Below are 26,712 nucleotides of genomic sequence, written 5' to 3'. Positions count from 1 at the left end.
CCTCTAGCCATTCATGTTAGCCACTTGATTGAAGGCTAAGGCTCGCTTGTATTTTTTTAGCTGCTTCTTCAGTGCCTGCGATACAGGCATATGGCTTTTATCATTTTTGTCATTTTATATACTGTTTCCTTCTCCGGCCACTCATGTCCCAAGTAGCGGCTTGTAGTCCGTAATATACCCTATCCCGATTTGTGGACTAAGAGTTATAAAGCAAAATCAATGACTCATCCATTAATTTGGGTAACCATTTTTGAGAGTTTGTGTCGAGAAATGATGACATCAAAGTTACTCGAGCAGAGAAAGTGTAATGTCAAAATATAAAAAGTAGTTGAGTAAAAAGTACATACACACTGCAAAAAATATTCAATATTATAAAATGTGTACATTTTTAATCACAGAGCACGAATTTCAACTACACACATCCTCAAATGTTTTTTGGTCATGAAATGGAAGACACATGATTGCACACACAAACACACACAAATGCGTAATTACTCATTCTAAATACTTTTAAAATATAGAGCCCGACGTAGACAACCTGGATGCACATTGCTGAGGCGGAATGGCAGAATTCATGACAGTTTGTACCCATCCATTGACACAAACAGACCATTCATCGTAGATAATAATTATAACAATGATAATAACAATACATTGTATTTCGAAGCGCCTTTCAGGACACCCAAGGTCGCTGTACATATAGTAGGACCCAACAATAAAGAGTTAAACAAGAGTAAAACGAGCAAGTAATAAATAGCAAGTAAAACACATTTGACCTAAAAGGGGCAGATGGTCAAGAAAAGGCAAGTCTGAAGAGTTTTGAGTCCGGATTTAAAGGTGGACAGGGTCGCAGAATTTTGGAAGTCAGGTGCCAATGAGTTCTAGAGCAAAGGGGCAGAGCCATGTAGGTGTAAAGTAGGATTTTGTAATTGATTGTAGATTGGGATCCAGTGGAGTTGCTGAAGGACAGGGGTGATGCAATGGCGAGAGGGGTTTTTGGTGATGATGCGTGCAGCTGAGTTACGGACCAGCTGAAGTTTATGGGGGGACGTCTGAGGTAAAACGTAAAGGAGGGAATTGCAGTAATCGAGGCGTGAGGGGACAAGGCTAAGGCTAGGATAGCTATTGTGTGTGGGGTGAGGGAGTGGAAGAGACGGTTGATGGAGCGCAGGTGGAAGTAAGCTGACCGGGTGATTTTATTTATATGAGAGTTAAAGGAGAGTGTGCTGTCGAGGATGACAGACTCTTGACAAGAGGGAAGGGAAAAACTGAGGAATTGAGAGAGAGTGGATTTGGCGTCGATGAGAAGTAGTTCCGTTTCATTGCTGTCCAGTTATAGGAAATTGACGGTGAACCATGATATAATTTCAGAAAGGCAAGAGTTGAGGTCAGGTGGTGGGAGTATCAAGCATCAAGTTGGGTTTAATCGTACAATTTCAGATAAGCAAAACATATGTGTACTTTATTTTATATATATATATATATATATATATATATATACATATATAAAATTAAATTAAATCTATTATTATTATTATAACTTTCCATTATTGTCATTGGCTAGCACCAATACTAGCAAACCTACAGTCTATAGTAAGCATTGGGAGCAAACAATTAGCATTCCTGCGACACTTATCCTACTTTAGCTTACTAAGGCATTCAGCGTTCAAGTAAATCCAAACCAGATCGCCACGATACGAAACGGGCAACGTAAACACGGACATTCCAAATGATGTCCTCGGTCCAGTCAGTTATTTTAATAGCCTGCAGCCACAGGCTCCCGACGTGCTTTTCAAAAAGCCTGTTTCCTATGAGAATTGCACAAAAAAGTGTTTTCTTTATCATTGTGATCTGTGCACCAAGACACACAACAGCTGGGCATGATGTTTATTTTTAAATTGCGACTCCAAAAACAGAACTCAACATAAAAATGTTGTCATGCTCCGTTCAATCTCGTACACTAGTCCTTCTGTTTCGAGCCAACAATGTGCTGTAATTATCCGGGGATGACGTAGGTTGGAAAAGGGTTTATAGAATGTATAAATATAAAAAAATAATCTTTAAAAACTGATTCAAGATCTGAATGAGTGCTGTGCTCACTTCCGGAGGCAAATGTATGTACAGTAGTGTTATTTACTGAGATTTAATGATGACCCTGTGGGACATTTCTGATAATATACATTGTCATCTGAAAAGTTCATCGAACTTGAAGCCTCCGCCTGCGTATTGTGGCTTGTTGATCAGCTGAGGCAGGACCACTTGTTCACTCTTGCTTTTCGACTTCTCGCTAAGATGACACAAAAAACACTTAAATAAGTGCATGTACAAAGATAATTTAGTTACCATATTCTCTGCACCATAGGGTGCACCAGATTACAAGACGTACCCCGAAAAAATAGTATTTTATCGTATGTTTGTCATATATATGGTGCACTGACTATAAGGCACATGGACTGAAAACAAAAGTTAAGAGTTACCAGTGTATGACTGTTGTGCATTTAATAAAAAATGTCCCGGACCAAAACAGGAAAACACAGTATGAAACGGGAGTAGAACCCAAAACATGGCGGTGAGAGGGCCGAAACCTTACCACTAGGTCACTAGTGATGACATAGGAAAAGGCATTCGATTTTGTCTCATTGTCACACTATTTTTACTCAAGATTCCAGAAACAAATGTTAGAGGACAGTGTGACGATGCTCAAAGCGTTTCAAGTTCTGTGTGGGGGGCAGGGGGTACTAAAGCCCCGACCACACAGTGAAGCTGCGCGTGTTTTTGACGAATAACCTCCAATTTAACTTTAATTTTGTCCAATGACAATAAAACCATCAATTTAACTGCAATTATTTGTTGTGTGTTATTTCTAGACCTATAGTTGTTATTTTGTTCCTGTTTCTCAGTCGGTAATGCCGTCATCTCGAGTAAAGTTTGCCTCTTCGGGGCTTATTTTCAAGGTATGATGCTACTTCGCGGGTTTTTACTTCTCCCGGGTGGTTCTGGTTTTATTAACCGCAAGAGCAGAGGAATCTCTGTAATACTTTTTTGATACTTTTATACATATTAATTTTATATTTTTAACATTTCTGTTTGGCTGGCTGAACGAAAAAGCCTGAAGGGCCGGTTTATATTGTATAAAATAACCACAAAAAATGAAATTATGTTTAAAAACATCCCCCCAAAGAGGTTATTTTGTTTAAAATCACAACCAACAATGGGGTAATTTTATGTGGAGTCCCCCAAGATCAGGTCCCTTTATACAAAAATTTAACAAAAAAACAAAAAAATATATATAATTCAAATTGCCTTTTAAGACCCTCCAACCCAAAAAAAAGGTAATAGTTTGAACTAATAGAAATGTTATGTTGTTTGAAATGACAAAACCCTTACCCCTGTAGCTTTTTCTGACTGAAGTACTTCTTCTTGAGCTCTGCCATTTCATTGATTAATTTTTGATTCTCACTTTTATACTCATTCATCTTCGAATCCAGCACTCTCACTTCTGCTGTCAGGGCCTGTGGAGTCAACGAATCTGATTTGTAAAATTTGCTAACGTGTTTTGACGAACAACAATTTTTAGTATCAGAAATGAATGGAAAAAAAGCTGGTTGCTACCATTAATTTTTTGGTCCTTTCCCTCAGTGTCCACTGGCAATGCTGAAGTTGCTCCAGCGCTTCTGAGCCCGGTTGTCGAGCTAAAATTTGCTGCAGCTCTATGTACAGCTTCTCCTTTTCCTATTCTCACAAACAGAAGAAATAGTTTAATAGAATTCCTATATTAACTCTGTCTACAAGTCCATGAATAATGTTAATAAGTTCAGTTTTTCTGTATCCAAATCATTTTTTTTAGACGTAGCGTGAACTGAAACTTATCATGTTTATAGTGAAAACTCAGTCCGACTTTATAAGAACAGACATGGGGATAAAACATATTTGCAGGGTTTGAAATCCTTAAAAAAGCTTGTATTTCAATATTGTGTTTTCAAGGATTGAAAAGTGCTTGCATTTTGGGTGAAATACTTGTAAATGCTTGGAATTGTTACCATGTTTCTCAACAAGTCTGCTTAAAAATGATGCCAACACTGCTCTCAGGTGGCTTTGTTTTGTCATTGCATTAGCATTTTATGTAAAGTACAATAAAGGCAAGCTTGAATTTCTTGAATCTTCTTCTCTCGTGATTAAAAGCAGCTAGTATTCGTTTGTATAGCATTGTCCTAAAAGCCTCATCGCCCCCTGTAGGTCGCGCCCTAAGGGACAGAAGTGTGCTGCATTTAAACAGGGCACTATTATATGTGTATTAGTTCAAGGATAACGTACCAATTAGGTAGATTTGTTATGGACAATAGAAAAAAAATAAGATAGTGTTTCCCAGTATCAAATTGTAATGGGAAGAACTTCCTGCAACTGAAAATGTGAGCTACATATTACCATGATTTCTACCCAACACCTATAAGATTTGTCTTAAACATATTAGCAAACATGAACATTCTTCAAATCCACAAACCTATTGACAATTTACTCAAGATCTAAAAATCATGTCTTGATAAATGCACACGCAAGATTAAAATTCACATATGTAAATCGCTGATTTATTTGCAGCTCTGCAAAATTCATCATTCACAATAGATTTCCTCTTTTAATGGTACTGGAGAAATTGGAAAATTTGTTTTGAAAGTATTTAAAAAGTGCTTGAATTTAGCTATCAAATAGGTGTTCAACTCCTGTGTTAGGTCAAACACTAGGGCCAGATCAAGAGGAAAAAAAGTTGTCACCTGTAATAAAAATTCTTGTTCTTCAAAGTCTTCAGTCTTGTTGATGAGTCTCCGTTGTAAAGTGTGAACCTTCTGAAGTAGCTCATACTTGCACGGATCGCTGCCCTGTCATTGACAATCACTTCAAATGTGATAATGCTCGCCATGCAATCTATTCTTTCATATAAAGAAGTCTAAAAGTAAAGTAGTGTAGAGCAAATAAGCACAGCTCAAAATTGACTTCCAAGTAACTCAGAACTTTAGAATGGATGGAACAACTGCATCCCTTTTGGACAGTTCCCGAACGTACCAATTCACCAAGTACCATAATAAAATCTGATAACATGAAGTTATGAAAGTAATTAAAATATCAAAGGAAATGTATTGTTAAAAGTATGTTGGTGGCGCAGTGGTTAGCGCTTGTGCGGCACAGTTCATGTCATGGGAACCTGTCGTGGGTTCAAATCCAGCTCCAGACTTCCTGTGCGGAGTTTGTATGTTCTCCCCGTGCTTGCGTGGGTTTCCTCCGGGCACTCCGGTTTCCTCCCACGTTCCAAAAACATGCATTTCAGGTGAATTGGTCGGTCCAAATTGTCCATAGGTGTGAATGAGCGAATGAGTTGTCTGTCCCTGTGAGCCCTGCGATTGGCTGGCAACCAGTTCAGGGTGTCCCCTGCCCACTGCCCGAAGATGGCTGGGATGGGCTCCAGCCCCCCCGCGACCCTAATGAGGATAAGCGGTACGGCTGATGAGATGAGATGTTCTATAATAATGTACGTTATTATGTTGATTGGAGGGGCATTCTCAAGTATAGAGCATTACGCAAATTTCTCACTTCTTTAGCTTTCTAACAAGTTTAGCAACTTCAATGACCCTAAACTGTGAGTATCAGATATCTAAGACCACGCCCATAGAGGCATGATCTGGTAAAGAATCCCATGTCCATATTAAAAGAGGAACTGGACAAAAACTCACACATTATTTTTTTCTGCCCCGCATGGCCTGCAGTGTGTCCTTGAGTACAGCACGTGGGCCACATGTGGCGACCAATCGGAGCACGAAACCAAATCTCTTCGCAACAACAAATAAGAGGATGGTTTCAAATTTAGCCCCATGTTTGCTGCTTCTTGGGAATGAGCGTTTTTTTTTTTTCTGTATCAATTAACCTGACATGCATGTTTTTAGAATGTGGGAGGAAACCGGAGCGCCCGCAGGAAACCCACCCAAGCACGGGTAGAACATGCAAACTCCACATAGGAAGGTTTGATCCCATAACCTCAGAACTAGCCAGCCATTATATGAAAGCTTAATAATGATGCTTCCTCATTATTGTTTTTAGGATTCAAAATTCACTCGCTAATATTTGAGATAGATCTATGCCTGCACTGCAATTTCATTTGCTCGATACACCCTGGTTTGACCCATAGCAGTGCGTTTGCATCACATACTATATGTTTCAACAAATTAGTTGATTCAATTAAATAACCAACGGTTTATCAGATGGTGTAATAATAGCCTGTAGTTTGCAATAGTCTGTGGTCTGTGCAGCCTTTTGAGACTCCTTGTGATTAAGAGTGTCACAAATAAACATGACTTGACTTGAAAGACTGGGCAAAATTTTTTGGGGGAAAAAATAGTGCCGTTTGGTCACTTTTTGTCACTGTAGTTTGTATTTTTCTTTGTGCTTTGTAGCACTAGTTTTTGCTAAACATTACAGTGACATCTCTAAATGTTCAAAACTGGCCCTTAAATATTGCTGATCATGGCTTACAGCCCCCACTAGTATACTTTTAATTTGATTGTAATATTTTGAGATGAGATATTTGAGTTTTTGTTATAATATATATATATATATATATATATATATATATATATATATATATATATATATATATATATATATATATACCCACCCCATACTTTTATTTGGGTGATTTGAAATGCATTAAAAAACACCCAAATGATTGCATTACGAAAAATAAATCACTTTCTCGCATTATTATTTTCCGAGACAGTGCAGGATTTCAATATCATTTGTACATATTATCATGGTTAGACTCAACACCGTTGTAGAAAACTTCTAAATGAAACAACACGACATGCTAAAAATAAAAATAAACTGAAGCCAGGGCTTTGGAATGTGTAAATTATTAGCATTAAAGGTTTATTCACCTCCAGTCGCCTCCAACGGTGAATGTTAATAGGGTTGAGCTGTGCTTCGAGTACGCCGTTCCTTGTCCTTTCTTGAGCCAGATCCCTTTGTAGGGCGAACACCTCTCGTCTGAAAAATAAATGGCATTTTGAGGAGCTGTACACAAATTATTATGGCCTCTGTGGTATGGATTAAATGTCTGAAAAAAGGCATGTCGTTAACCTCATACGAAAAATGGCACTCCCTTAATTGAGATTTTTGGTTTTGTGCATGAGAGGTAGGAAGATTTTTTTCTGTTATTCATAGTTTTATTAAGTTTTCGATATTGGAATTATTAATATTGTAAATTCCATAATTCCATTGTTGGCATGCGATAATGGCCTTAACAAAGTGCTTCTGAACATAAAATTACTACAAAAATACTACAACAAGATGATTAAAACAGAGACTGCAAATTACACCTATAGCGATACAAATAAAATTATCCTATGGAAATATCACAAAAATACGACAGTAACACTGCACTACAAAAATACAACAGAAATACTACAGATATAAAACAAACATTCTTGTATGGAAATAAATCAGAGATAGTACAAGAATACTAAAAAAATTACTACAGTCGTACTCCAAAAATACTATAATAACAAAACTACTGTTATAATACAAAAATACTACAGATACAACAACAAAATCCACATTCGAAATACAACATACCGCAGAAATACTAAAAAAAATACTACTATGGAAATACTACATTAAATTCCTTCAGAAAAACTACGAAAAATAGTTCAAAACAAAAACTACAGTGACACCACTTAAAAACTACAGAACTTCAATAAAAATCTGACTTCAGAAATACTAAAAAACCTTACAGTAATAATTCAAAAACAAGGGCCTAATATACTATGTATACTAATATACTTTTGCTCTAATTGTGTTAATTTCAAAACCATTTTGATGAAATTAATTTAATGAAAAAGAAGGAGGAGTCATGGGACAAAGTTTTGTGATCAAATGAGACTAAATTAGAACTTTTTGGTCAGAATTCCACTCAGTGTGTTTGAGGGAAGAAGAAGGAAGAGTGGTAGCATCATTCTTTGGGAGTGTTTTTCTGCACATGGGACAGGACGAGTGCACTGCATTAAAGAGAGGATGACTGGGGGCATGTATTGTGAGATTTTGGGGAACAACCTCCTTCCCTCAGTCAGAGCAGTGAAGATGGGTCGTGGCTGGGTCTTCCCACACGACAACGACCCGTAGCGCACAATCAGGAAAACCAAGGAGTGGCTCCGTAAGAAGCATATCAAGGTTTTAGCATGGCCCAGCCAGTCTCCAGACCTGAACCAATTTGAAAATCTTCTAAAATCTGCTATTTTGCTATTTCTCCCACTTCATGGAGGGGTCTGAAATTGGAGAAATAGCTAAATAGGAGGCTGTTCGAAGACTTGTTTTCTTCACTGTATATAAGGTGCACCGGACTTTTGGGTGCATGGAATTAAAACTACGGAAAGGGCTAGGCTTGCAGAAATAATAAATATGTACCATTTTGCGATAAGTCTGATTATATCGCTGCATAAAAATTGCACAACAACAGGAAGCAAAACTGGATCGTGGTGGGGAAAGCTCAAATTCCTATCCACTTTATTTTATCATTACAAAATGTTTGGTCATGATACCAAGGACGAATATTAAGGGAATGGAGAAAACCGGGAGTCGCCCTAAAAGACAGAAATAAACGCAAAAAAGCAAGAGAGGGAAACGATGCTTTCATGTCTCTGATGATGAATCAGACTTTTAAGAGCATGAATACATTATAAATTTTATGTTCATATTGTGTAGTCACTTAATGTTTTCATCACAACATTCAACAATGTTTATCTCTTGCAATTCTTAGTTTGAGCTGGGAAAAAGTGAAACAAAACTGTATACCGATTTTTAATCACTTTCTGTTTTCTCCATTTTCTAACACACTTATCTGGTACCGTGACTAAATAAAATGTGATAATAGGGTAAGACTGAATGCCTTTTCATGCGTCATCTATGTTTCTAGTGGCTTGATGGTTAGGATTTGATGCTCTAGCCATCACTATCTGGAATCAATTCCTGTCGCCGTAATTGTGGTCAACCATAAAATCAAACTGATCAAGAATTATTTACTTCAAATCGTCTGTGTTGGGTATGGTCTTGTCCAAGATGATCTTTTCCCGCATGTGCCTCTTGATTTCTAACTTGAGGATACGGATGTCCTCCATGCGCTGGTTGTGGTGGAAATCCTTCTTGCAAATAATTGACTGCTGGATCTTGATCTTCTCATAGAGGAGCGCTCGTTCTTCGTTGCGTCGTAGAAGCTGCTTCCCCAAGTTGTCTCGTTCCCTGATAGCCTTTAAATGTCAACAATCAATATCAGCTCATATTCTTATGTGCATCATTGTTATTGTTGAATTACAATAGTATCATTTAATCATGAGTAGAAAATGACAAACACTGCAACGGATAGCAACGTTGGGGCGGCAGTAGCTCAGGAGGTAAAACCTTGTTTTGGAATCAAGAGATCGCAGATTCGCTTCCCGACTCCTCTGTGCTATATGTCGAAGTGTTCTTGAGCAAGACACCTAATCCCTAAGCATGGCTGACACTGCTATGGGTGTGTGAATGGGTATATATATATATATATATATATATATATATATATATATAAATGCAGACTATTTATATTTGTTGACCAAAAACTGTGACAAAAAATGGTCAAACATAGGTTTCATTATCAATTATTGTTGCCCCACATGTTATTTCAACAGAGAGAGGTATATCTGTAGGACTATAATCTCTGATGACAATCGCATCGCTGTCTGGAGCGGTGATCTGAAGATGCAGAAATGTCGGCGTCAACATCAACTAAGCGTACCAAAACCTGTGAAGTTTTGGAGCATTTTAGCCTGAATATGTCGGATAAAATTACTACTTGCAAAGTTTGAGAAGTAGACCTTGCGTAGCTTGGCGGTAGATCGGTGACACATGAACACGGCGGTCAGTCAAACAAAATGGTTGTCACAAGCGTTTGATTTCTAACTGTTGAGAATCGTTATGTACTTTTGTAGCAGTCTTCTGGGTTAGATAAATGGGTAGACTTTTATTGTCCTCCAAGGGAAATGTGTTTTAACAGGGTTAAGATCAACTTAAAACAAGGACAAATATAAACAATACACAGGACATGAGACACAGGACATCACAAATGCAGAGTCTGGATAAGATGATTACAAAAAGTTAGGTGCAGCAATAGCAGAAGTTACAAAGCTTTTACTGAAGCCTACTCGCTTTTACATCAAAGTTCTGTACCTGCAGCCCAACGGCACCAGGCAGAACTGACGATTTAATGGATGATCTGAGTCCCTAGTAATTGTCCTGGCCAAACGTGAGATGGCTCTATCATTGAATGTGTGAGAGGTTCGTAATAGGCAGATTCATCATTTTGGAGACTGTATGGGTATTCTTAGTGAGTTTGTTTTTGTTGGTAATAGAGAACATATTGCAAGGGGGAGAAGTAAAGAAGGATGGGTTAAATGACAGTAAAGATGATGTGGAGTGACACAGAGAGCACTGTGTATGCAAAGGATGCGGAGTCTTTGCTGGGAGCTCTTATGAACATGTTGTTCAGAGGTGAGCTTCTTGTCCAGTTGGAGTCCCAAATATTTTGAGTAAGTGACACGATCAACTGTTATATTGTGTATAATAGGGGGTGCCAATCCGGGAAAATGGGTGTGGACCACGGAATATACTTCACAAAATGGACAACGTGTTTGTTTTATTTACATCATGTTGAGGTTTTGAGTTTTTCCTTGCCCTCATGTAGGTTTTAGATCAGGGGATGGTGTAATAGTAGTCTGTGGTTTGCAATAATCTGTGGTATGTGCATCCCTTTGAGACTCCTTGTGAGAAAGGGCTATGCAAATAAACAGGACTTTATTTACTGTTCTACTGCTGCTAATGTCCCTATATTTAGTGTATAGGGATATAGATTGACTTGTTTATTATGTATTGTTTATTTGTGTGATGAATATAATATTGTTAGGATAATCATGATTCGTTTTCAACAATAGCACACTTGTGTTGTTCTGTCAGTGTAAATTTCAACAATCCAGGTCGACAGGGCGTCAATCATTTTTGGTAAACTGGGGGAAATTATGGTTTAGGACGATCTTTTATACTATATTCTACTATTCTTATATCTTCATACGTTTATATTTCTATAGTGCTCGATAGGTGTGTGGTTTTACGATTTCGCAAACACCTTCAAGATCAAGAGAATAAGTTTCCAGGGATAGAGGAGTTTGTCTCCAAAGGAATGTGCCTTTGATTGAAGAGCTACAGCTTGAAAGCCACTGTGGGGCCTACTGGCTGGCTAATCACCCCCGCATTCCGCCCAAGTGCTTTTCTCCTCACAGAAACGCATTGTGTTTGCGAAGTTCACTATCCCCATTCCTCATTTATTATGCTTGCACGCCCACTAGCGATCAACATTATACACTGCATTTAAATAGGTGATTCATGTCTGAACCAATCACAGTACTCTTACGTGCCCGTGGTTGTTCTATCCTCCAATCAGAACCCATGAAACTTTATAAGAAAGGTGCTCATGCTTCAGTCCATGGGGAATATTTCATAGCAATCCAAGAGTAATTTTGCCTTGTCCAAAGGTTTTTGATAAATGAGTTGGTTTGTAACGTAACTAGAGTCTCTTATTTCATCTTTTCATCATTTTGAACCTGATAGAAAAATCCCTTACTTGCTCAAGTTGCTTCTTCAGTTGGGAACTTTCAATTTCGTGGTCAGTAATAATTTTCCTGAGTCGTTCTTGTTCGGCTTTCTGTTGCTCAACACGTCGTACTTCCTCATCCAGCTGCTGAGTGATCACTTTTACCTGGCCCTAGAGTTCCAAAAATCAGGAGCGCAACATCAATAAACACAATAGTCTGTGTTAGAAAAAAAGTGCGATGCGGTACCTTTAAATTATCATTATCTCGCCCTAAGCGCTTAATGTGTTGCTGTTCTTTGTGAATGGCCAATTCTTTTGTTTCAATTTCAGCCTTCAATTGAGTATTCTGCGTGTTCAAAGCCCGCATCTTGATTTTCAACTTTGCAATGCCGTCCTGGTTGGGGTAAAGCGAGCATTTATTAAAGTGAAACATGTTTGAGGAGTGTAAACTGAAATCAGTACCTGAGCGTCCACAAGGTTTTTGCTGTAGTGGTTCCTTTCAGTAATGACAGAATCCAGTAGCTCCTCTTTTCTTTCCAGCTTCAATTCTTCCTCTGTCACTCTCTTTTTCCAGTTGTGGATTGCCATCTCGCATGTCTCGATTTCATTGATCTTTTCTTGAATCTTTTCAAGACATAAGAAAGTCCAAATTACTATTAGATGTTTTTCCTAAAGATGAGAAGGAACACTGAAAATTGTCATGAACTTTGTTGCTTAGTTCAGTAGTTGGCAACTTCCTCTGCACCACAAACCGGTTCAATGTCTGAGATTATTCCCACAGGTTGTCCAACTTCTGTCTGTCTTTCTGTCCGTCCGTCCGTCCATCTATCTACCTGTCTATCTACCCACCTACCTACCATGGTCATATCCCTCAAAAGGGGTGACCAACAGCAAGACAAACAAATTAACAAAAACAAAGAAAAGAAAAAAGGAAAAAGAAGCAAAAAAACATCAAAAAAATTGACCATGCCCAACCCAAATGGCCAAACACCCAAGTTGGTCATGCTTTTGTCACTCCAGATGATAAAGGAAACAAGAAAGCGGCCATGTCACTCGGGTCAGGGTGACACAACACACTCTTCTGTTCGACAGCAGGGCCCGACAGCTTTCACTGGTTTACCCCTGCCGCATCATATGGGTGCCCTGCCCATCCCTTGGAACACGTCTAAACATCCCACTATCCTTTCACAACACCTCTCCACCCATTCCTATCACCAACAAGAGCTCTAGCGTCCAACATATAACATCAGTAATAATTACAATAATTGCATTGGGCTCCGGTTTAACATTTACCTCTCCCGACTATATTGTTACATGACAAGAATTCTCATCAGTGGGTCTGAAAGAGTTTGTAAACTGCAAAGCAGGAAACTGCTGAAACGACTTGCCTTTTGCAAAAGGTTGTTGTTTTCATTGATGTAGCGGTCACGATCCTTTTCCAGTTCCTGGATGAACTTGCGCTGCTTTTGTGCTTCCTGGTTATTGGCGGTAATCTCTTGTTCCAGAACCTTTTTGTTGGTCTCCAGCTCCATCACAAGGCACTGTTCCGTCTCTACTGCCTCTGTGGCTTTGCCCAAGCTCTTTATTTTGAGATCAACAAAGAATTGTAAAAGAACCTTATTAATCTCGAAACCTGGCCTGAAACGTTTAAAATGACGTCATTATAAAATGTTGAATACTTTCGTCAAGATGTCTCGTTCTCTGGTCAGGTCATTAATGATTTTCTTGTCAGCTTCAATCTGCTTTTTTGTTGCTTCAAACTCTGTACAGGAACAAATAGCATAGGTATAGGGTAAAGTTTGGTTCCCACACTTTGATCATTTGTTAACACAGACCAGGGGTGCCCAGCATATAGCTTGAGGGCCATTTGCAGCCTAATTGATAATTTGAGTGGGAAAGTGTGTGTTATTTAGCTCCTACTGGTGGTTAAAGTAAAAACGTTTTAAATGGATTTAAATAATAAGCAAAATTACATGAACTATCATGTAAATGTGGATTCTTTTAAAAATACTGAGTTAGATAAATTTGTGTTTATTTGGCAGAAGATGAAGTTCATGTCGAGGGAGCTGACATGATTGTCCATCATCTTGCTGCTACAGGTACCCCCAAAAACCTGTGTTAAGTTTTATTTGGTTTCTTTAACCGTTTTCCTTCCTTTGCTCTTAGTTTTGCCTTTTTGTCTTGCTTTTTCCTTCATTTTTTCATAACTTTCATTTTTTCTTCCTCTTTATTTTTCCCCTTTTCTTTTATTTTTCTATATATATATTTTCCTTTTTCACCCTCTTTATTCTTTCTTTCTTTTCTTGTTTTTTCTTTTCTTTACAAAAGTCTGGGCAAACAAATGCATAAGTCCAACAGGGAAAACCACCATTCAACATGTGTTTTAAAGTTGGTGTGTTGGGAAGAACTAAAAAAGCAAAACTACCTCTTTCCAGACCAGCGATCCGTGCTTTAAGTATCCCTCGCTGAACCTCCACATCGGCTTTTTGTTCCTCCATCAAACGAAATTTCTTTTGGGCAGCTTCTTTCAGTTTTCTTTCTTTGCTCATCTCATTGCGCATCTGATTAACTGCTTCATCTTTCATCTGAAAAGTGTGGCATCTAGGCCAATTAAGGGACAAATATGCACATAGACTCACGAAATAATGTACAGCAAACCCTCGCTGTAACGCGGTTTATTTTTTGTGGTTTCGACACTTTACTGATTTTCATCATGCATTGTGTTCTGCTGCAGACAACACACAGCGAATGCTATCACAGGGGCGGAAGGCTGCGTGTATGTGTACTGTATATATCTATACTTACTGGAAAACGTTAAGAATATTTGTGTCATATTTGTCCTGCTACAGAAACAATATATTTTTCCCACTACCAAACATTTTTAAAAACGTGCCAGGGAGCCAACTAAGGAGCACCAAAGAGCTGCTACGGAGCTGCTTGTTGCCAAACCCTGAGACAGAGAGTATTTTAGGTGCAAAAGATAATTTCGAACATCCAGGATTTGATTTTAACAACCAAAGATATATTATATTGCATTTAGTACTAACATGTATACAAACCAGTCTGTTTAAGATGAAAATGAAAAAAGGCATATTTAAAGTAAATTCTTCGACACCACCCAGGGTCCATTGTGCATACCATTGCTCAGAGGCATCAATGTTTCTGAAAAGGCATACACAAATCTTGCGTATGTCAAATACTGCACCTTAATTTCGCTTTGATTTTTCTGATTTTCCCAAAATTGGTGTTCTTTGAGCGCTACAAGTTGATCCCTGTCCCGCTGCAGCTTGTTGGTTTTACTCTGCAACAGGTCTAGATCCTTGGTGAGTTTATCAAAGCCATTCTGGAAGGAAAACACATACAATTAGTTATATGCATATTTGCTGCTTCTTTCCACTCCCTATTAACATGTAACCAATGCTTGAACTCCATTTAGAAAGAATTTTTCTTTTCTCATTTTTTTCACAATTTTGCAATATTTTTATTTGAGTACAATTGACACTACGGTTCAAAAGTTCGAGGTCCTTGAAGTCCTTATTTTTTTAAGGAAAAGTACTATTTTTTCCAATGAAGATAACAATAATCTATCAGAAATATACCCATACATTGTAAACATGGTAAATAACCATTTTAGGTGGAACATTTCAGCTTTTATTGCAATGTCAACCTCGGTGTATAGAGGCCTTTTTCCTGCAACTATTCATCCATCCATTTTCTGCACCGCTTATCATCACTAGGGTAACGGGGGGTGCTGGAGCCCAGGTGGCTTGGGCAGTAGGCAGGGGACACCCTGAATTTGTTGCCAGCCAGTTGCAGTCCTATAGTACATTGTGTTTGCTGTTTGTGTTAGAAGCCTAATGAATGATTAGAAAACCCTTGTGCAATGATGTTAGCACAGCTGAAAATAACTTAGCTGGTTAGAGAAACAATAAAGCTGACCCTCCTTTGAGGTGGACTAGTATCCAGAGCATCACATATGTGGGTGTCATTCAACTTCCATATTGGTCATGAAAAAAGAGAATTTTTATTGAAACTCGACAGTGTTCTTGTTCTAAGAAATGAAGGCCTTTCCATGCGAGAAGTTGCCAAGAAACTTAAGATCTCCTACAACGGTGTGTACTTCTCCATTCAGAAACAGTACAGAGTAGAACGAGATATAGAAGGCCCCAGTGCAAAACTTGGCAAAAGGACAAGCACATTAAAATCTCTAGTTTGAGAAATAGACGTCTTATAGGTTCTCAACTAGCAGCAGAGTTAAATAGTAGCTGCAAAACACCGGTGTCAACATTTACAGTGAAGAGGCGAAAAATGCATAGCTGAGACCGGCCAACAAAAGGAAATTAATATAGGCAAAAGAAAAGAGACATTGGACGCCTCATTTGATAAATAAAAGTTTGAATTTTTTTCAGGAAAACACAAAACTGTCTGGGTGACCCAAATGTTTGAACAGTAGTGTAGATGTTTATACATTGAACACATAAATCAAGAAAAAAGTATGAATTTACCATCGGTGATAACCATGGAATTTACCTTGAAAGATTTCACTTGCTGTGCTAATTTCAGCTGCTCGTCTTTAGATGCATGCAAATCTTTTTTTAGAGTTTGGATCTCTCGAACTTTTACTTCCAGGTCAAGCGTAATCTCACTCAACTCTTTCTCCAGTTTTTCCTTGAGCCTCTGCTCACGGGAAATCTCATTCTGTTGCAACTGAATCTCATGTTGAAGCTGAACACAGGAAACAATTTAGCACGTTCAGTCAAGTCAATACTGCCGACATTGTGAGAGAAAGTTTGAAATTCTGCAGGTTTTATTGGACTTAGTGTCATGCTTGCGGAGGAGGACCCAAATGCAGGGCAGCCGGAACATAGGACGGATAAAGGTCATTGTCTATCCCCGCCAAAACAGGGTCAGAAGCGGTCGAAGACTCCTCTCCTCGCCACCGGAACAGGGATCATCTCCCCATGGGGATAGGGGCATTCGGGCATCCTTGTCCTTCCCGGAAGCGACTGAGTGACCTTCTCGTCGTCATGGCAGGAAAACTTTTGCCGCCAGGAGAGGATGCAGAAGCAGTCGAGTGACCCCCACCCTGCCACAGGGACAGGATACAGAGGCGGTCGAGGGACCCTTCCTTCGCAGTCAGGACAAGATACAGATGCGGCTGAGGAACCCTTACCTCATCGCCGGGACAAATTACACAAGCGGCCGAGGAACCTTTCCCCCGCCGCCAGGACAGGATGAAGAAGCGGCCGAGGGACCTTTCTCTCGCCACTGGGAAATGATACAGAAGCGGTTGAGGGACTCTTCCCTCGCCACTGGGATGTGAACGCTTCCTGCTGGTTTCTTTGGTGGTCAGGTCATTGCCATTTCATTGCACTTTCATCCGTTGTTCAGTCACCATGTCAGGTTTGGTTTTTGTGGCTGGTTTGGACACTCTCCTGGTTTTTGAGACCTGTTTTGTTTTACTTTGTTGTTCCTGTTTTTAATTATCAAATGCCATTCTTTTTTGAGCACACCTGCCTCTGTTCTGGTTTCCCTGCATTTGTGTCCACCGCCTCTGCGAAAGAGACAAGAGTGGAGTTTTGCACGTTCACACCTGAGCGATATTGTTCAATGCATTTTCTCTTTGAGCTTCCGTCTTCTGCTTGCTAGCACTCGCTATGTTGAGCTGCTCCCTGAGACTTTCCACTGTCGTCAGCAGTCGATCGCGCTCGTTCGTCAAATCTTCAATCATTTTCAGCAGATCACTGACAACAAACACATTTGTAGTGGTGGGTCATTTGTGAACAAAACGTATCTGTGAGCTAGCTCTGTAATGTGAACAGCAATATTAATAAGGGGCAGGCTCCCTTTGAAATACTTTTATCTTTTACTTTACATTGGGTATTTGTGTATTGTATTCTTTTTGCTTTATTATTGTTTTGTTCTCCAGCGCAGGGATGCTGCTGGAAGTGTGAATTTCCCTGAGGGGATGAATAAAGTATCTATCTATCTATCTATCTATCTATCTATCTGTCACCCTCTCTCTTTTGCTTTCTTTCTCTCTTTCTCTCATTTTCTTTCTGGCTTTCACTCTCATTTTCTCTTCTTCTGTTTTCTCCATTTTTGTCTTGCTTTCTTTATTTTACTCTCTCTTCCCCTCTCTCACTCTCTTTCCATATATTTCTTACTATTTTTATTTGTCTCTCTCTTTCTAACACTCTTTCACTTTCGTTCTCTCTTTTTTTTGTTTTTTTTTGCACTTTATCCTAATCTCTTCCCCTCTCTGTCTTTCCCTTCCTATCTTTGTCTCTGTTTCTCTCTTTATTTTCTCACTCTCTCTCTCTCTCCCCCTTCAACTCTTTCTGTCTCTCTCTCTGTTTCCCTTTCTCTCTTTTTTCTCTCACTTTTTCTTTCTTTCACTCTCTCTTTCCCTCTTTCACTCCCTCTTTCTATATCTTTCTAACTATTTCTATTTTTCCCTTTCTTTCTAACGTTCTTTCACTTTCTTTCTCTCCCTCTTGAAATTTTTTGCAATTTGTCCTTATCTTTTTCTCTCTCTATCTCTCCCTTTGCATCTTTCTGTTTCTCTCTTCATTTTCTCACTCTTCCTCTCTCTTCTCTTCAACTCTTTCTGTCTCTCTCTGTTCCCCTTTCTCTTTTTTTCTCTGTCTTTGCCAGTTTCTTTCTTGCTTTCTATTTTTCTTTCTCCCTTTCCCTCTCTCTCTTCCTCTCTCTTTTTCTCACTCTCTCTCTTTATCCTTCTGTCTTCCAATATGAGTGTCGTCATCTGTATTGTTTGCTTCGTATAAACAATTTGAAGGTTTAAATGAGGTAAGAGTTCAGTGTAAATCAAAATTATAAAGGCTATCATAATAAAGTAGCATAAAACATTTTCAAAGTTATTCAATTTGGTGCATAATGTTTCGTTAATGTTGGTAATACAAGTACATCAATAAAAACAAAAATCCAAACAACGTGTGTGGAAACGAAAGGAGACAGCTCTTTTTAGCGAGCAGAGCCGAAAAAGTCGGCTCTCTAAAAACTGCCGAAATTCCCATCACTCACATTTTGGGATTCAGCTGTTTACAAGAGCATCTTCAATTTAATTTTCAGACAACTCACCTTTGATCTACGTTAGCGAGGGCCAAAGCTGCTTGTTCTGCAAGCTGCGTTTGAACGGCAACCTCCTCTTGTAAATTCTTGATTGTCTCCAAATTGGCTTGCTCTTTATTGTAGGCAGTATCCACCATTTTCCAAGCTTTATCTAATTCCTGTGGAAGGCGTTAAACATTTGATTATAAAGACACTAGTGAATAGTTCAGCTATACAAACGTTGTACCATTTGACCCAGGTGTGTCAAACAAAAGGGTTTCATTATCATTCTGGCTCGAGGCAAATTTCTTAGTTTGTAGTTTCTAGCTCATTTCATACAAAAGTTGTGATATGTTCTTAAAATAAATACGGACAAAATGCTCATTCATGGCACTAGAGGGAAGTAATAGTGTAAAAGAGCTGTTGTCAAGTTTGGTGACATGTTAAAGACAATATTGTGCAGTCTTTTCTCAGTTTCACTAAGCCAGCCTAGTAGTTTGATCTGATGTTATTGCCTGTTCAGATAGATCTAAATATCGATAAAATCAATACTGAGCAAGTACTTGGACCGGAATGATACCATTATCTCGCGATCGATACAGTCTCCCTATTTTAAATATCACTATGATAATGTTGATAGTGGGTCGCAAGATTCACATACATTATAGCTTTTAAATTCAATTGTGGTTACACTTTATTTGCACACTGACCTTATATTTAGGATATAATGTAATGGCATTTTAGTTGTCTTGTTGACATTGTTCTACAGTATTTTCATTTTTGTTACATTGCTGCTTTTTTGGTATGACTCTCTTGACTTTTTGCACTGGAAGCATTTAATTCTATATTATCTTATAAGGTTTTTAAATTGTATTGTTTACACTATTTGCAACTTGACTTTTTTTTCAAAATATTGTGCAATAGAAGGTTATATGTTCATTATTTTTGTTACATTGCTGCTTTTTGGTCAGACTCTCTTAATTTAGGTCTAAAACAGTTGTAATAGAAATGTTTTAAATATTATATATAATAATAATTTCCTTGTATTGTCATTCTGTGTAACAATGTACACAGAACGAAATGTCGATTGCACCTGACCCGTTGTAGCGAGCCGATGCAGCCGCAGCCAACAGAGGGCGCCGCCGACCACTTTTTAAGTCTTAGGAATGACTCGGCCGGGGCGCGAAAGCGGGCGCCTTACCATCTAGGCTACTGAGCTGGTTATATATATATATATATATATATATATATATATATATATATATATATATATATATATAATATTAATATTTATTTTCTATTTTGTTAAACTTTGCGTTGTAGTTATTGCTAATAATCTTTGTGCTGTTTTCATTTTAATTGTAAGCTAACTCAAAGGGAGAGGGGTTCAACTATTCAGTGATCATGATATTTCCAAGCAAAAGTATTGGTATCGGATAATTATTGATTGATCCTGGCCGGTATTTATTAGGATCGGATCAATACCAAAAATTCCCAGTATCGCCCACCCCTACCATTCACTGCTACAACTCTTTGTAAGGACGGTGCCCCTAGCCGACTGCACCCACAAAATAATCCATTCACAGGACAAGACTCTCCAGCTGTATAAAAGAAAAAAGATTTGAAACGCCAAAGTGTTCATGTGTAATCAAAAGATTAATAATCTGCATCTGTGTGTTGTAGAGTAAAATAAACTATAAATTTGTGTCTTTTTATGTTATCAATTCAGATTCGGTGAGCGTGATATGATATTATATTTAACCCATATGAACAATGTATGGTCTTACTGCACTTCTGCTGATAAAACCCAATGTCCCAAACATATCCTGCTATCTTCAATGATTGATTTTCTCGTTAAGTTTCTTCATGAAAGCAAAACAGCATCCGGCCATCCGTGCTTGTCTGAGAGAAGCTGGTTTTATTTCAAGTCATATCCTGTTTCGCACGCTGTGTAAAGGTCACCATTGTTCATTGTGTTTAAACTCATGATCGAGCTGTCTTCAATGATTGATTGTCTGGTCGTATCCTGCTTTGCACTCTCACGACAGGAACTGCATAAAAAGATGGAACAAACGGTGACTAACACACATTCGGCCGGTGTCCTTCTTGCAAGAAGCAAAATAAGTCTTACTCCAATCCAAACTCAAACTTCCCACAGTGTCATGTTCAGGCCCGAAATTATTTTACTGCATCTAAAATGAAATTTTGCCCATTATCAACAATTATATTTATAATCAACCAATTGGAATTTATTTTGAAAGTCCTCAATAGGGACTTACCGGTCACAGAATCGGCCTCAGGTGACTGTGACCTCACCACCCTTTAAAAGGGATGCGCAAACAGCTCTCTCCCTCTTTCCGGCAAGCGCCCCTGCTCAACACAAGCTCTCTCCACCAGCGCCTCTGCCTATCCATAGGCGCCTCTGCCCAGGAGCCCCAAAAGAAAGCAAAGGAGGGGCGCACGCGCCGGGATCAAGATACCACACCGGAGTCTCCAGGCTAGGAGTCAGTATCACATCAATGAACTGAAAAATCAACAATTCAAAGCTAAAAATAAAACATGTATGGTGTTTTGCTTCTACATTAAATGCTAGACACAATATGAGGCAATTTCAAATTGATGCGGATGGAAAACCGTGAGCACCTGCTGGCCAAATTGGTAACCACCAAATTAGATTCTGAACCAAATAAATGTAATTTAAAGCAATTTTCTCTACATTTGTTTTGATTTTGTATTTATTTCAAAGCAGTATCATAATTAAGGGAATCACATTTTTATTCAAAGCTCCTACTTGAGTTTGTTTATGTTTGTGATTATTGTGGTGAGTTGGTTCAGATATAAAGCTAAATTTACTAAACTGTTAACACATTCGACGGCAAACATAAAAGAAAAAAAATCCAATGGTTTGTGAATAAATGTGTTGTGGTAAGAAAATATCCGTGATGATAACACATAGGGTAGGCTACAAATGTTGGCTAAATGATCAAGAAAAAAAGAAAAGAAAAGCAAAATGTTTGGCGTTGAAATTTTTTATTGATCCAGCCCACCTCTGTCTGGATCTGGTGTTCTGCAGAAACATCCTACCCAGTTGAAATGTCCTAACCTGTCGAAACGTCCTACCATAGGATAATCTGACAGAACTTTTGTTTTCTTTATAATTTCGTAAAAGCAGCAACACTAAAACTATGAATTATTCCAAACAGATCTATTTAAAACGAGTGTTGGCATACATACAGATACTGTGAAATAACCGTAGTCAACAAACACCATGCTGCTTTAGAAAGCTAGTACAGAAAAACACGCCAGGCTTAAATGCTACATCTGGACCACCTATCCTCAATAGGGTTGCAGGGGTGCTGGAGCCCATCCCAGCTATCTTCGGGCAATGGGCAGGGGACACCCTGAACTGGTTGCCAGACAGTCGCAGGGCACGCAGAGACAAACAATTCGCTCGCTCATTCACACCTAGGGATAATTTGGTTAGGCCAATTAACCTGACATGCATGTTTTTGGAATGTGGAAGCAAACCAGAGAAAACACACGCAAGGACGGGAGAACAGGCAAACTCCACACAGGAAGGCTGGCCGCTGGATTTGGAACTATGATCTCAGAACTGTGCGGCGGACGCACTAACCACTCTTCTGCCATGCCGCCCTTGTGAAAGAGTCGAATAAGACTGAATCAAAACTAAAATTGTGAGTAATCACCGCTTTCAACTGAAAGTATCATCCCTCTAAAACACAGGTGTCAAACAGGCCCGCCGGCCAGATCAGGCCCGCTAAGGGATTGAATCCGGCCTGCGAGACAACACTCAGAGAAGCGCAAGAGAAAAACAAGCTGCAGGTTGAAATATGTCAACTTGATGCTGCCAAAGCCAGGTGCCTCTCACAAAGACACTACTTGTTTTTATTTCTCTCTCTCTCCCACTCTGTCTCTGTCTCTTTCACTCTTGTCTCTGTTTTTCTCTTCCTTTGTTGCTCTTTGTCTCTTTCTCTCTCTGTGTCTTTTAACCTCTTTTGCTCTAACTTCCTGTATTCCTTTTCTCTCTTTTCTCTCTTCATACCCTTCATGCTTTTTTTTCTCTTTTCACTCCTTCTGTCTTTCTATTTCTATTTGGATTTCTTTCTTCCTCTCCCTTTCTTTTCCCCCACTCTAACGACTTTTTATTTTTTGTTTCTCACGCTCTCCCCCTCTCCCTCTCTCTTTCTTTGTCCCGCCCTCTCTCCTGTTCCCTCCCTCTTTCTCTTATTTCTTTATCTCTCTTTTTCTTTCTCTTTAATCTACTAGTCCGTGTCATGATTACCCAAGTGGAGCCACCTGGGGTAATCATCTGACGCGCGGGAATGCGCTCCCTGATTGGTTTATGTTCCCTTTTTAAGCTCGCTACGCCGAGACCTGTTTGTCTGAGGATTACTTCTGTACCCCGTAAGACTCTCCCGATTACATGTGCCTTCTTGTTTACCTGATTCTGCCTGCCTGCCTCCGATCCGACCTGCCTCCGATTCGACCTGCTTTCGTCCCACGCTACGATCTTCTCTTCAGTCCTGGTAAACTCGACCTGCCTTCGTCCCACGCTACGATTGATCACGTCTCCCGCTAACCCTTACGCTTCCCCAAATAAAGAACTGTACGAACGCTCTGGGGTCTCCTGCTCTGTTCTGGTCTTCCCTGACAGTCCGGCCCCCAACAGAATGTTTGTTTTATCGTGTGGCCCCCGTGTTAAAATGAGTTTGACACCCCTGCTCTAAAAGCACATAGGTCAAACAATAATTTTCTTGTGAAGTCTTTATTACATGTTTACCCTGGAGTGCCATGTCAAATCTCATTGTATATGTTTCACAATGTTGATGTGGATTACAGTAAATTCAATTCAAAACTTGCACATCCCAGGAAATACTATCAGTATGCATGCACACTGAGCATTAGATAGGACTTCTCAATGAGTAGGAAGGAATTTCAGAACACCTGGGCCGTTTAACATGCGCGATCGGACCCCTATTTGTGGAAAATTTACCGTCTTCAGATTAGTCATGGTTGATTCATCATCTTGAGAGATCTTGCGTGCAGCTTCCACTTTGGTGGAGGCAGACGCGATCTCGGCACTGAGGTCTTTGCATTTTCCCATCAGCCTTTTCTCGTTGTTGTAGGACTTAGTCAGCGCGTTGAGGAGTTTCTCGTACTCTTGGCGGATCTTGGTCATGTCTGGTTCCTCTTGGCCCTCAGTCAGCTCGCTGAGGACCGCCTGGAACTCCTCCAGTGAATCAGCCATCTTTTCTGGATTTGTACCTCTTCACCTGTTGTGAACAGTTGGAGGAGTACTGTGTTACAAGTGAACGCGTTACCGGAACACAAATACTTTTCTCGGTACCGAGGACTGTAACCGGTAGGTTACTGAAAAAAAGTAAATAGTTACTGTTGGTAGTTACTTTTTTTTAAAAGTAGTCCCATTACCCTAGCCACCTAGCCTAGGGTCTGATGTCTTTGACTCTTTTAGTTCGCTATCTAGCTCCCTTTTAGTTTTTTTACCCGAGTATGAACTTTACTGTACAATACTATTATCATTGATATAATTATATTTGGCATTTGGATTATAAACAGATTTACATATTAAGTTTTTCCATATTTTGATTAAAATATTCAGTTTCCTACAAAAATATGTTATATATGATGTTATTCTTGTGCTCTGTACAGCCCTTTGAGACTTTTTGTGAGAAAGGGTTATACAAACATGACTTGACTTGACCTTGCCCCCTTGGCACCCAGAAGTAGCATCTACCCTTTTATTTTAAACATGAGAAAAGAAAAATAAACAAATCAACAAGTTAAAAAACATATAAGCCACGCTCCCTCCCCACTCGCTGCCGACAATTCCCTACTGGTGACACGCAACCAAATATGCGCATATAAACTGTCCCCTGATTTCAGTACTTTGTTTTACTTTTGTAAATACAACTTTGATGAGAGTATAAACGGTATTGAGAATATCAGAATATCAGTAGGGAGAGATTATGTACTAGCATTGTGTTGCTGGCTGACTGCAGATTGTATAATACTTCATTAGCTAAGTTCAAATAACTTATACATTGTGATTCATGATCTGCTTTAAATAATGTTGTTACAAGCGTTGAGTTAAAGTACTTGTCACCAAAAAAAGTAATTACATTCCAGGAAGGCATTCCTTTGGAACGCATTACTCCTAACTATATTCATAACTTCCTACAAAGTACAACAAAATACAGTTACGGTAGCGTCGTCTCAAGCAAAGAGAACAAGGACAATGAATTTCTCTTCATAGAGATATTCACCCTAAAGTATTCACTTGCATCTAAGAAACTATAAAATAAAATACTGAAATCAGCCAGTGGCGAATGGTAGGCAGTGTGTGGGGGAGGGGATGTAGGTTATATAAGAACAACTAAATCAATTGGGCAAACGTGAGAACCGAATTTAAGAGTGCTGAATTTTGGTCTTTTTATTTGTGAAATTATTTTTGCAAAAAAAAAAAAAAAAAAAACTAAAAAAGGAAAGATCTTGGACAATACCCAAATATGGGGAAGGTCTTATTCAAGTGGTTTGAAGCCCAGAGACAAAACGGATATGGAGTGTCTCTGCTAAGTGTTTGTTTGCAAGCTCACGAGATTGCAAAAGCAAAGAAATAGGAAGGCTGGTGTAAATATTTGCTCCTAATTCTTTTATTAGGTGTATATTTTTAATCTGTTTTATTGGGTCAGCTTAAATGTGAGTATTTACGGTAAATAGTAACTTGATACTTTGGGGTGGTGGTAATCTGGGGTGATAACATAATTACTTATGACTGTAATCAATAACTTTTTTCACCCCAGTAACGCACCCAACAGTAACCAACATTTAAAAAAGATAGAGTATTTAACATTTCCACACAGTGGGATACGAATAAACTACTCTCATATTGTTAACGTCCGAACTTAATTGGAAACATTAATATTTCATTTCAAAATGTATTGCGTCATTTTTAAGCTCCGCCTAAACAAGAACTTTTTTAAAAATGAAACAAAAAAAAGACTTACCGCATTTACTGGTTGAAATAAATAACTTGTGTTTCGCTGCTGTTGGCTAGTTTATGTTGGTTGCCTGACAACAAGCGCTCTCAACTCTCGCGAGAGTATGTTGAAACCCGGAAGTGTCTTCGACATCATCTATGCCACATTCCGGCAGGCGTCATCCTTAGAGGGGTTTCCTCTACGTCATCGGTTACGTCATTAAGGAGTCGAAAGGGGAATTCTGGTTCTTTTTAGAGAACCGGTGTTCCGAGTTTCCTTCCTACCAATCGAGGTGTCCTACCGATGCCTAGTGCGCATGCGCACAATGCTGATTGCACTTTACTACGGACAGTTTTCGGTTTGATTTAGTCTTGACTATTACACTGCTTCAAAAGAAATGGCGTGTTTTTCTGTTGTAGCTTTTTATCACGGTGTTTGCTAACTACAGTAATCACGAACTGTATGTATTTTGCTGCTTTTACTTAACTATAAAGAAAACAAAATTCGCTGTCAGATAAGCCAATGGTAGGACGTCTCCACAAGTTAGGACGTTTCGGTAGAACGCCGGCTCTCTTTGCCCCCTAAACCGTTCTTCAGATTTTTTCTTGTTGCATTAATCCATAAATTACCAATTATTATCTTACCTTATGCACCCAATGACTGTAAAAAAGGAAAAAAAAAATCAAGAAAAAATGATTAAAATTCAAAAGAAACAAAAGAGGGGAAAAAGTAAAAAAGGAGAAAAAAACTAGGGGGGAGAACAAAAAGGAAAAAGATAGGAGAGTAAAAAAACGACAAAAAAAAGTAAAACGCAAGGTGAAATAACAAAAAAGGAAAACAAGAAAAAAATAGAAAAAAACGAAAAGCCTTATAAAAATTTGTTTAAATTTGAAGAAAGGGTGATTATATATAAAAGTTAGTCATTCAATTGTTAATATTTATTCTAAATAAAACCATCACAAACAA

The 26,712-nt window shown here is 38.8% G+C and overlaps 1 protein-coding gene across 2 annotated transcripts; it reads right to left on the bottom strand.

Moving 5' to 3' along the window:
- Nucleotides 1-1,872: 1,872 nt before the first annotated feature.
- Nucleotides 1,873-25,912, bottom strand: cfap58 (cilia and flagella associated protein 58). Of its 2 annotated transcripts, none has more exons than XM_088320415.1 (18): nucleotides 25,774-25,912; nucleotides 23,742-24,021; nucleotides 18,758-18,906; nucleotides 17,250-17,400; nucleotides 16,187-16,381; nucleotides 14,862-14,999; nucleotides 14,082-14,241; nucleotides 13,336-13,418; nucleotides 13,045-13,236; nucleotides 12,119-12,280; nucleotides 11,904-12,050; nucleotides 11,687-11,827; nucleotides 9,061-9,284; nucleotides 6,921-7,029; nucleotides 4,770-4,874; nucleotides 3,613-3,732; nucleotides 3,388-3,512; nucleotides 1,873-2,287 (listed from the first exon to the last, which is right to left on the bottom strand). In XM_088320415.1, the coding sequence occupies exons 2-18, from the start codon at nucleotides 23,994-23,996 to the stop codon at nucleotides 2,185-2,187; spliced, it is 2,559 nt and encodes an 852-aa protein (XP_088176541.1). In that variant the 5' UTR covers nucleotides 23,997-24,021; nucleotides 25,774-25,912; the 3' UTR covers nucleotides 1,873-2,184. The 2 variants fall into 2 exon arrangements, with proteins under 2 accessions (XP_088176541.1, XP_088176540.1); XM_088320414.1 differs by having other exon boundaries at nucleotides 23,742-24,024; nucleotides 25,774-25,823.
- Nucleotides 25,913-26,712: the final 800 nt, after the last annotated feature.

Source organism: Urocampus carinirostris, chromosome 17 (genome assembly GCF_059441175.1).
Source record: "Urocampus carinirostris isolate Australia breed hairy pipefish chromosome 17, RoL_Ucar_1.0, whole genome shotgun sequence".
NCBI lineage: Eukaryota > Metazoa > Chordata > Actinopteri > Syngnathiformes > Syngnathidae > Urocampus > Urocampus carinirostris.
The sequence above is the reverse complement of the archived record's forward strand: the minus strand, read 5'-3'. Positions and strand labels throughout refer to the sequence as shown.

Excerpts from the sequence above, each read along its gene's own strand:
- cfap58 (XM_088320415.1), bottom strand. The coding sequence starts at position 23,996 with ATGGCTGATTCACTGGAGGAGTTCCAGGCGGTCCTCAGCGAGCTGACT. Across the intron at positions 17,401-18,757 it reads CTCGCTAACGTAGATCAAAG|TGATCTGCTGAAAATGATTG; the intron begins GTGAGTTGTCTG and ends GTTTGTTGTCAG. Across the intron at positions 2,288-3,387 it reads AGTCAGAAAAAGCTACAGGG|CGAGAAGTCGAAAAGCAAGA; the intron begins GTAAGGGTTTTG and ends GTGTCATCTTAG.